We start from the raw sequence: 12,397 nt of genomic DNA, 5'->3' as shown, positions 1-12,397 counted from the left end.
TACTAGTATTGATCTGTTTGCCAGGTGTAATCCCCTGCTGACCATCCACATTAGTTATATTCACTGCCTCGCCACTGGAGCTAATTAGGCCCCATTCCTGCGTTTACGTGCCTTTGAAGCCGGTCCAATAACCTGCAGAGCCCCGTGAGCGCAGACTCCTCCGGCTTTCATTTCATTAGCACATGAACTGAGAGTTGATGATGCTACAGCTTCTGCTGACTGCTAAAGAGCATCTCGTCTCCCACTATGAAGACGAGCCGACATTAAAGCTTTGGAGAAGTTGCTTTCCAATTTAATGCTCGGATGCCGTTGCGAGCTACCTCGGGAGCCATTAGGGTTGAAGGGGAGGTTAAAGTCCTTGTGCAGAGCTATGGTAGCATCCAGCACGCTAAGGATAATTTACACTTTTTACCTCCATTTTTACGTATGTTATGTTTTTTTCTTTTTTTCTTTTAATTCACTGATTGATTGATACTCTGCAACTCAGTTACTGAATGACTAAGCATATTAACCTGATGCTGGCAGTGCACGTGCACACACACACACACACACACACAAAATCCATACCTGAATAATGGAAAGAGCTGGAATCTTTAGTGATGCGCTGTTTTCTTCTGGATGCTGCTCCACAGATGACCATCATCCCTTTGACGAGATAAGATACAATGACAGTAGCATTGACTACATGCTTACTCGTCCATAAATTTAATAGAAATAAATGTTGGAAAAGGCGCCACAGCTGAGACAGCAGAGCGCAGAAGACTCCTATACGATCTCTATACGAAGCATATTGATGAACTGTAGTTAATCTTTGGCAGCCTGTGATGGAGAAACACAGACTCAGAGACTTGATGCGGATCTGTGAGAATAAATCAATGCTGGAATGACAGATGTCTCATATTTTGCAGGATTGACCTGTCAGAAGAGACTACTGTTGAACCCTGAGATCCATCAGTGCCATCGTTGTTTGAATGTTGATTGTGCCATTTGTTTAAGAAAATCCAGAATTTTCACATTATAAGACAATTCGTTATAAAGCTTCTGATCCACGTCTGTATTGTTCTAACACACGGTCGAGTCAGGTGTTTTACTGTCATTTCTGTCCACTTCTCAATGACTAAGACACAAAGTATATATGTTTTTGGTTTGATACATGATGTGACTTTGCTTTGCCGTCAGACAGAAGAAGTGGGATTGAGAATGAAAACAAACTACTACTAGTACTATTTAAACTACTTTAAGTAGTGGAATAAGGAGTGTTGAAACATTTGTAAGCGTGGTGGAGACAGACAGATCCAAATGCAGAAATACATCGCAGGCAGAAGCAAAGGCTGTGTAGCTTACACTCTGCCGTGACTCCAGTATAATCCATGAGGAGGACAGACGACAGTGGAACACAGGAAGAGGAAATGAGGTAACGGGACACCAGAACAGACAGGAAGCCGACTCGTCAAAAGGACAGAGAGACCTGACGAACTGATGAGACACAGGTGAAGACAAATGAGATGAGAATCACAAGAGCAGTGACTTTCAAAGTGAGACAGCAAGTAACTAATTATTTCACTGCTGTGGCTTTAGGACCTGTGGACACCCGCATGTTCCATGTCTGTGTTCCTGTTGTAAATGCTGATGTAAACAAAAATAAACAACTCTACATTCACCGTGTTCTAGTGTTCAGCTAGAAAGTTTCTCTGTTCTCTCTCTGCCTTCCAGTGCTTCTCTTTCCTCTGTGAACTCCCGTCTTCTTTCAAGAGATGAAGAAGATCATCCCTCCCTCTCCTCAGAGGTTCGGAATGACAAGGACAGAAGGACGCAGCGTCTTTCAGGCAGCGTCGCCTCAGCTTCCATCACAACTACCTCACGACAACACATCACGACTCAAAGCTCCTGAGAGGGTTTTCTCTCCCAGAGAGAGAAACACAACGTGGAATGTGACAGTCAATGAGAAAAGTCCCATCTAACTTCAAAAAAAAAAAAAAAAAACGATAAATCTTCAACCATTTGAACATTTATTGAACTGAGGTGATTTCTCCACACATTGAGGATCGAGGCTTTGGCGTTTTCAATACTGTGTGCTGCCATTTTGTTTACAGTTGCTATGTAAAATGAATGTGGAAGAAGCAAAAATCACAAGCTTGATTCTTTAACAAAATGGAAATATGCATGTTAATACAGCGGCTTATAATGGAGGCAAATGTGCAGGAGACAACTGCCTGAAAGGTTCAAATAGTTTTTTTTTAACAGACTTTTAACAGCAAGCACAATAAACAGAAACACAGCTACACTGTTCCAAAATCACTGCAGAGAAGACGTTGACGTTCATGCAAACGGTTTCAAGAGGCTTCGGCTGGCCGAGCGACACGTCGTAGATAAAGCCTGATTCATGCTTCCGCGTCAAATCAACAGTGTACCTACGGCGTAGGCCCATGTGTCGCCTCTGGCGACGTAGCTTGATGTGCACCTCCCCCAGAAATGAAACGATACACGACAACTGTGATTGGACTGTTTGCGTCACATGACTTTCCTAGCTCTCAGAGCATCACCTCTGTGTTTGCAGAGGGAATAGAACCATCCAAAAGGGGGGTCGGGGGACCGTGAGGGGAATATCATACCGATCTTGTTGTACTTAGTACGGTGACAAGATCCTCTTTCTTTCTCTTCAAGTAAAAAAAATGAAACACCAGAACACGACGGTGGGACGCAGAAGTATATATCCAGCTTTGGGCCGAGACGTCTGATCAGCAGCGATGGAAACATGTAGTGAATGTACACGCTCGATGCTCCTCCTCCTCCAAAGGAAACGAGGTTCGACGATGTCTAGGATACGTCATCTGTTTTTAAGACGTGGTAGAGCGTGACGTTGAATATGACCTGGTGTCCGTTATTCCAGGCGAACAGCGCTCTCTCACGGGCGTTGTAGTCGAGCATGGACATGTGAAAGTACTGGTTATGGAAGGGAATATCGATATACTCGTACGTTGACGTCTCGGTGGAGTACGCGTAGTAAACCTTGGCTCCCGACAGGTGAGAGTTGGTGACGTACAACGTCCCGCAGATCATGAAGGATTCGCCTGCGTTCCTTTTGGAGTATTCTGTGTTCCAAGTCTTGAGCACCTGCAGGGTGTCGGGGTCAATCTGGGAAATAACGACATTCCCGGCGTTCTGGTTGGTCGCATACACAACCCACATTCCCAGCTCGTCGGCCATGACATCGATGTCGGAGTACCCGCCCCAAGTATACGGGTACATGTTATGGAAACCGGCAAACTCCAAGGCTCGCTGCGCCAGCACGCTGCCCGTCTCGAAGCTGTACTTCACGATTATGTTGCTCTGGTACTTGTTATAGTAAAGGGAGCCGTTGTAGACGATGTGACTGGTTCCCTCCCATTTGAACGGGAGGCTGTAGGTGCGAGAAACAACTCCTGCTACGAAGTCGTCCATCGTCTTGTACTCGCGTACGATCTTGCTGTTGGTGTAACTGTCCATGTACCAGACCTGCGTCACAGAGGAGGAAGAATCATCAGTTGTCTCCATCTGCTGCAAAAACTACAATGAAAAGAAATTCAGCATGTATGTTCCAGCTGGAAATGGCAGATATTTAGGAAGTTGGATGGTAGTTGGCAACTACGACATCAGCTGTATTACTTTATTCAGTATTAGTTTGTGTCTGTGTACTGGTGTCAGAGTATTATTATTTTATTGCCTTTGTAGAATGTATTTATGTCATTTTCTTTTCTTTTATACATTTTTTTTCTTTTCCTTATCTGAAATATGGACTGGAAATGTATGAACAAATGAAAAAAAAAAAGATATATCATCAACTATATTGAAGTCGATCAGCACATTAGACTTCACTCCAACTCAAGGAAAAACAACAAACCAGTGTCGGTCAGTGTTGATATAAAATGAATTCTGAAAACACATGAGCTCTATGGTTCTATGTGATATCGGACACTTCTTTTCCAAAGCGAGATCTCTCACCCGGTTGTGTCTGGTTGACTCGACGGGATCAGTCATCCACGCCCCAAAGCGGGTTCCAGATGTCTTTATTGTCGCAGGTCCAGTGATTTTCATCAGTTTCCCACATGCTGTTGATAAAGAAAGGCAGCGATAAGATCCGAGCGCTTGTTTCTGTCTCTTAACTAGATTGTTCAAGTCAATTTCATGCCTTTGCCACCTGAGAGCGTCTCCTCACTCCTTCATGCATACTAACATTGTTCTTCATTCGACGCCTGCTGTCTGTAGTTAAAAGATACGTCTGATGTTTCCTTTCAGGCTCCTGAACGTGAAGGCTGGATGCTTCATAAATGACCAGCGAGCAGCCTGAGGATTCTCCGATGGAGTTAATAGACACTTTGACCGTATCTCATTACGGTTAAAACAATTTTCTGCTCAGATGAATCAGTTTGCTGTATTATATTGCTTCTAAAGGTCCGAAAGGCATCACACTCCGCAAGTGCAGCAAGAGAGTTAATTATTATTAAGACCATAACAGGGTTTTGTTTTTTTTAAACTAAATGTGCTATTTATGTGTGCTTGAGTTTGTATGGGTAAAGAACGCTGATATTTAAACATAACTGTTGACAGTCCAATCACAACTACTAGTACTTCAACTGTAGGTTCATACATGTTTGTGATGACGTCAGTGTCCGACCAGACATGACCCTCACAGCACGTCACTGTTCCCGGCGTCGGTCCACTCACTCAATTTGCCCATGCAGCTGCGGAGCCTGTTGTCCAGACGCAGCACTCGCTGATAGAGCTCGTCATAGTCGTACGCTCCCAGCTCCTCCTGGATGCTCGTCAGCACTGCCGACAGGTTCCGGATCTCCTCCTTGAACTGGGAGATGAGCGCAGCGTCCATCTTGTACTGCTCCAACACCGGGATCAACGGCTTCAGCTCGTCCATCTTGTCCTTAAGCTCCTGCAGAATGGACAGAAATTTGAGAAGACTCCTGAATATTCACCAGCTGATTACTCACTGAGCGAAACGTGATCGACTGCAGACTCTGCAGCGCATCACTTTCTTAATTATCTCAAGAGAGTTTCACCATTTGCACAATTATGTCTTCTTGTCTACCTGTGTTGGAACAATAGCAGCAACGTGATTTCCCTTGAGTGCTCGCTAAATATTCAGCACTGCAAGAAGAATGACAGTCCGAGTCCAGCAGAATGCTCACGACAGCGTGTGTATACATGTTTTATACATGCCTGTGAATGAACCTGGGACTGAACCTTGGAGGCTGGAAATCACCTGGAAGTTTCTGGTCATGATGGATTTCCTGTTGTCCTCAATCTGTCTGAATTTGGTCCTCAGGCCCCTTCATCTGGTTCTCCATCTTCATCACATACTGAAAGTCCCTTTGAGTTCGCAGGTTCAGCACCTCGATGGACTGAGACATGTTCTGCACCTGGGAAACAACAGGCCGTGATAAATAAGTATGTGTGCACCTATTTGTCTTGGTGTGAGGTGACAGACACTGAACATAGAACAGGAATATTGAAAGAATAAAACTCTCTCCGAGATTAAATATTAAATCCAATAAAAGTCGGTGGAGGGTCGTGTTGACAAGGCAAGCAGCTGATGGAAAGACGCTGTCCTCGTGAAGAAGCTGAATCTTTGTGAATTAGGCTCTTTGAACGGTGTGTGAACACCTGAATGTGTCGACGTCTGTTGCTGCTTGATTGACACTGATGATGAAACGTGACTTTTAAATATTAAACGTTAGGAACAGTAAACCCCTGTAGTGATCAATAACTCAATTTTTCATTCAGTCATTTTCATTGTTTCCTTATTGTTGGACAAGGTGGTAAAACATGCTGCTTACCTTCTCCAGCAGCTGGCGCAGCTGTTTGCTCTTTGCATCTCGGGAGCACAGACTCTGTTCTGGTGCCACCACTGTGCAGACACATCGTCCGTCCGGCATCCTGGGCCGAGCTGTACACTTGCCAGCCCTCTTTAGGCCCGATAGTCTGTATGCACACACACGCACACACACACACACACACACACACACACACACACACACACACGTGAATCGCACAGACACTGACAACATTACGAATAAAAGGGGGACAAATTATTGATGTACCACATGACTCATGTGGTACATCATGACTTTGTTTTATAGTCATGGTCAAATTACATAAAAATCCACGAAGTAATCTGATGCCTGCATTAGATCATTCTCTGTGATGTCACGGAGAGATCACATGATGGACAGATTTATTTGTGAAGTTTATAATTTAAAGATGCTATCAAGCTAATTATATCGTAATATGGCTTCATTGGCTTAATTATCGTTCTAATGCCATAATCAGCTTTCCTAGTAGAGATCGTCAGTGGGACTAACCCGGTTAAATAGAGGTTAAATAACAAACAAAATACCTCTTTGTCTGTTCCATATCTAAAAACAATGTACAGTTTCATATTCATTTCAAAATAAAAGCGTCTAAAACACAAATGTATATTTCAAAGAAGTAAGCATGAACTCACAGTAACTTCCACAGCATCTTGACAGCGAGTTGACAACTGAATCCAACAACTAGACAAAAAGCCAAAAGATGCTTTGGTATCGGTATAAATATTTATGTACTTCCCCCACCGTGGATTTTACTGAGAATCCTGGTCAGAGGCGTATCCGAGGAAAGAGGGTAAATATGACAGAGGGTGTGGATTATTTGTACAAACAGAGAAGACGAATAAGTAGCTACGGAGGGTAAACAGTCGCTGAGACAAACATAAAAAAAGAACAATGCTGACAAAGTACAAGACCTGCGTGCCAATTAGGGAGACGGGGGACGACATAACGGCGCAGAGAAACAGGAAGACGAGGCGGGGGTAAAACAGGGACGGCCTGTGGCCACAACAACCACTTGCCCATGAGAAGAATAACATGTTCTATCATCGTTTTCCCTCTGAGGCAACATTCATTACCAGTGATGGACGACAATCAGCGGCTTCACAAAGCAGCGTGGCAAAGTCGAGTCATTAATCATCCTCACAAAACTGCATCCAGCAGTTCAAAGTTCTCCCGGGGGAGCCCGCCCGAGTGTCGCTCGCTGTTCAAGCGTCACAGAAACACACACGAGTGCATCGGCAGCTGCCCAGAGATGTGTGTGTGTGTGTGTGTGTGTGCGTGCGTGCGCTGCAGTGACTTTGCCAGGAGTTGAATCATGGGGTTTTTGATCGCTGACAGTCATCGATATTACTACGGTGAAGGTGCCAACAGACAATATTTGTGCCAGTGCGAGTTGTTTACTGATGGAAGGAAGATTACAAACAACACTGTCTGTGGTCCCTACAGGTTGCTTTGTTTGTAACGTCCAATGCATTTGTTAATAGTCTAAACACTTTGTATCTGCTCCAGCACATCCTGCTCACAGGGGGGAGGACAGCTGTTCCTCCAGATGTTTCCGGAAGTTGTGTAGTTAGAAGAAAGTGGGCTATTAGGGATGAGACGCTGGAGAGAGTAAGCTTCGACCTTCCATAAGTATGATCTCTGAATGGTGGAGGGAAGTGGACTTTCTCAGGGTCACGCCTCACACGCTGGGGTCAGGTGAAACAAACTGTGTGTGATTGTCTGCGCCGAGGACCACTCTCCAGTTCGCTGCTGTGTTGGTCTCCTCTGCCAGCCTCATGATGGCCGACTCCATCTGCAACAGTCTGAATGTGTCGATTACCCAGAGGAACGGCAGAGGTAAGAAAAAAAAACAAAAACAAAAACTTGATCTTGATCCGGTTGCGGGTGGCTGGATGAGTCGCCATCATCACAGGGACACATGACGACAGACATACAGACAAGGGACCAGGGACCTTCTTGCGATGAAGCGACATTGCACAACCACTGTTCCACCGTGTCGCCCATATAAGATGAAGTAAAAAGTTTTATTGCTTCCTTGAGGTGTGACACACACACACACACACACACACACACACACACACTAAACTTCAGTAACCATGGTGACAACTCATCTGTTTCAGGTTTAATTTACTTTCCTTTTGCACACTCTCTGGGGAATATGTAACATGAAAAAAAAAGAGAAATCAGAACAGACAGCAGCATCTTCTTAATAAATTTAACCGAGTTACAGCATTTACACAGCTGCGTTCATCACTTTAGTGTCTGCTGGAACAAGTTTTTTTTTTTCTTTTGTGTATGTTTGTGAGTATCTACAGCGTTGCGTCGTTAGTGTCGTGATGATTTTGCTGCGTGGGTTTTTCTGCAATCGCAGTCTGCTGAGCTTTCAGGGCCATTATGTAAATGTGCACACAGAGAATCCCATCAACAGGGCGACTCAGCAGAGTTTCTGTTGCAATAACGCTGTCGTTATGAGAACTGGGTTGTTTACTGGTTGTATTGTTAATCCTCAAGGACGTCTGCCAGGACAACAACGCCCCCTCCACCCATGCCCAATTCACGTTGCTCTATCATGCACAGACTCTGCTCATTTACATTGAACCAGGAGGCATCTGGCAGCGGATCTTCTCTTCTGAAACATTGATGTCACCGAATGTGCAGGAAACGGCCACCTGCTGCAACAAAGCCAAGTTACCTTTGTATTTCCTGCCCTTTCATACCATTAAATCTTCACCCCGGAGCTGTCGAGCCGCAGCAAAACCTCCATTTCAGCTTTCAGTCTGATGTTAATGCAGGAACGCGTGGCAGACATGAGAGTGTGTCTAACAGAAGAGTAGATTCATGCTGGCTTAATGTGCTTTAATGCTTTAAACTCCATCCTATTAGTACGTTCAGCGCAGCACAGGCTTCCTGCGGCACTGCAGGTTGCACTGGCTATGAAATGTGCCGTTCACACGATTAATTGAAGTGTGCCTCACCTTGCTTTGAGGTCACTTCATGTAAACTCTGCCGTGCCACTTCAACAACTGAAATGATTTAACATTTAATCTTCGCTAATAAAAAATAAGCCAGCTAAGCCCATAATCATGTCTCTGGCTCATTGAGTTTAATACAAATTTATTTGGACCACAACTGTCATCATCGGCTCTCATCCGGTGATATGAGATTATTGGGCTGCAATTAGAGTGCTCGTTAGGGAAATGAAGGGAGAGGGACCCTGGTAGTTTCATCATCATGCCTTAACGCCAGTGATTAAGCTAAGACATTTATTAACTTTTAACTATTAATTAGAGCTGCATTCATGCAGATGAGTAAGGAGAGCTAAAACAAGGGAGCGTCTCTTTAAAGAGGCATATAAATCAGATGTAGAAGACGGTACATTATTCTTAATTACATGATTTAAATATTAAACATGGTGACTGTGGATGTCTCTGTTCTTTGGATGAACATGGAGACGACCAGGAGCCAGAACAGCGGTGGACAACAGACAACAGTCCTGGGACTCAGTCACATAAAATAATTAAATCCAATCACGAAGGCACAATACATATTCCATGGAGGGACGAAACCAAACACATGTGGAGCCGAATTCTGACAGATGGTTTGAGACAGGTGTACAACAACTAATCCTTAAAAGAGGAGGAGCCTCTAAAAGAAACTGTGAAACTTACAAAGCAGCCGTAAGGAGCCCGAGGGCAGATTGATAACCTGTCTCACACACACACGTGACCCCCGACTCTGAATTTATGCCGGCAGCGGTCAGTAATGGCCACTGACATCAGCCAGTAAATCATTTGTTCGCCTGCGGCACTGAAACAATTTGTTTCATTTTCAGCTTAATGATTATTGGACTAAAAATCCTCCGTGCTTTCCCGCCCATCACATCTGTCTGTGTGACACCGATGTGGACAACTGGACCCACAAAGTAACCGAACGAGGGAGAGACCAGAGTACTGCCGAGGTTTTGACAGACGCTCTCACACTTGATTGTGTCACACCGAAATCAAACGCCCATGAGAACAGCTCTATCATTCGTCTTACAATAGGTACACAGCTCAGCAGATGGACAGACACTAGCGTTCATCACTGCTAACTAGGCACATCATAGGGCTTTGGCGCCACCTGTTGATCACTAAGAGCAAGTGAACAGCTAAAAAGTGTCAATGGAATAATTCAAAAAAAAAACAACAAAAAAAAGCTGTATCCACACAGACTGGTTGGTAATTGCATCAGGTTACGATCGACCTCACCAATACCCGACTTTAAAATGACCTGTGTGACTTCCCAGACCCGTTTCTCACTCCAGACATAACCTGTGACCCGATGACAGATATGTCTCATGAATTCTATCAGTGGTCCAACGTCGCACTGCTGAAGTCTGTTAGGTCTCTACTTCAATCGATTTGTCCTCCAGGTCCAGAATATAAAGCGTGTTGATAAAACACTCATCATTCTGATGATGATGAGAGGAACAGAGCCGGCTACCGTTAACGGGCAGGAAAACAACTCAAAATTATTAGCCCCCGAGGGAGTTTGGAATATTTTTACCAATGAAAAATCTGGTGAAAACCTACATGAGCTTCAACTATTTGCTTTTTTACTGTTTCGGTTCAGCAAGCCAATACAAATGTTCATTGGATTAGATGCAGATGTTTGTGGATGCAGAAAAACTATAAACACTTGTCATGTCACTGGAAGGATAGGGGTTACATTTCATGTCATACGGGGGGGCTAGTAACTGACGATGACTCTATGCTCCAGTGCTGAAGGGTGTGTGCATGTGCACTGTATCATGCTGGGGAATACCCCACCACACCACAACGATCCCGTTCTATTGAAGTGACATATGTATGAATAAACTGAACACATACACATCAGTATATGCCAGAAATTAGACACTGAAGTCTCATTTATTTAATGTATTAGAGATTATGTTATGTGACCTGTGCTCACCGAACCTCATCGATTTTTCCATTCATCATTTCAGACTTTCCGGTATCAGCATTGTAATTATAATTATTATTGTAACTGCAAAACCATGACGTTACACAACTCTAACATGAAATCAGCTCCAACCATAGACCTGTTGGACCAAAACCACAACCAGCACAAACAAATAAAACATACTGGTCCTACACCTGCTGGACCAAAAGATGTTGTATGCCTTATTCCCATGGTCGGATTGTCATCCTAAAGAAACAAGGGGTGGCAGAGTAGGAGTGGAACCCAGTGAGATGAGATTCTCTGCTGACTGTGTGGAACCATCTCTGCTTGATGGAACCTGCATTCAAAATGCAGCAATTTTGCTTTTACCACAAGAAAAATGAAAAAGGTTTCTGCAAAGTCATTATAGTAAAAAAAACAACGACAAAAAAGTGACCTTGAATTTTCAGGTGAAATATCAAGTTTTGAAAGATATTTCAGCCCTGTTTTCAGTGACACTGCAAGGGTGGATGGGTTTTCTTTTTCAATATGTATTCTTATTATTAATTCACGAAATCTACACCGAAGTGAAGCTTCGATGGAGTTCTTTCATAACCAACCATCCTGTGTCAGCAGGCAGTCTAACTCAACACATCAATGAGGACAGAAACTGAATCAAATGGAAAATGAACGGAGTTTGGTGCGGACGCCTCGGTCACCGGAGCTTCTGATCCGGAGCTGTTGGCTGCAACAGGTAACATGTCACCGGAAACAGTGGACGCCGATGTGATGAGGTCCAACTCACCATGGACGGGTACAGTCCGAAGGCGGTGAGGCAAAGGACGGGACACAGGACGCTCCACAGGACCCGCATGCTGCCGGGCTTCGCTCCCACGAACGGTCCGTGAACATAGAGTCCGGTCCGGTGTCACCTACAGCCGGAGAACCGCAGTGACCGCGGTCCGGTGGCAGCTCGGCGACCCTCCGTTCACCCACATCGTCCCATCACACCCGCCGGTGTCACCGCCGGCTGAGAGCTCAGAGCTGCGTGCAGCGATCCGTTCAGTTCGGACTTACGGTAACGCCAGTCTGCGCTTGAAGCTCTGTGCGCGTCTACGAGTGGCGTTACGGTGCTGGTGCAGCAGGAAAATTAAAAGGTTTGCATCAGAGCTGACACATATATTGAAAGAGTGAAATGTCACTACATCACATTCCACCATCTTTTCTTCCATATTCAGATGTTGAGTTGTTGTTGTTGTTGTTGTTGTTGTTATTTCAAATAAATACATTAATTAAACGGGCCGTAACTCTCCATCTGTCATTTAAAAATCCTTCACCTGTCAATCAATTGATAATTTCACAGACTGTTATCAATTTGATTCCTAGTCTGGGGCTCGTTTGCATGCCCTCCTTGTGTCTTGCGTGGGTTCTCTCCAGGTACTCCGGTTTCCTCCCACCTCCAAATGCCTGCTAAGACGGGAATTTTGTGTTACTAATTGTGTTACGTATCTATTCAAATTCAAAGCAGATGATGGGTTTCATCATCTTAACACAGTGCAGTCAAATCAGATTAAACACAGATAAAAAATGTAATATAACCAGGAAATATCACT

At 44.3% G+C, this 12,397-nt stretch overlaps 1 protein-coding gene across 1 annotated transcript; it reads right to left on the bottom strand.

Annotated features, from left to right (window-relative positions):
- Positions 1-2,817: 2,817 nt before the first annotated feature.
- Positions 2,818-11,658, bottom strand: LOC144738887 (noelin-3-like). The gene is given in 7 exon segments (XM_078621881.1): positions 2,818-3,495; positions 3,982-4,088; positions 4,705-4,924; positions 5,255-5,320; positions 5,322-5,411; positions 5,829-5,973; positions 11,590-11,658. Coding segments are annotated over 6 exon segments (1,260 nt in total). The 5' UTR covers positions 5,928-5,973; positions 11,590-11,658.
- Positions 11,659-12,397: the final 739 nt, after the last annotated feature.

Source organism: Lampetra planeri, unplaced genomic scaffold (assembly GCF_965212315.1).
Source record: "Lampetra planeri unplaced genomic scaffold, kcLamPlan1.2.h2 scaffold_1209, whole genome shotgun sequence".
NCBI classification, from domain to species: domain Eukaryota; kingdom Metazoa; phylum Chordata; class Hyperoartia; order Petromyzontiformes; family Petromyzontidae; genus Lampetra; species Lampetra planeri.
Note: the sequence above shows the minus strand (reverse complement) of the source record. Positions and strands in the feature narration are given on the sequence as shown.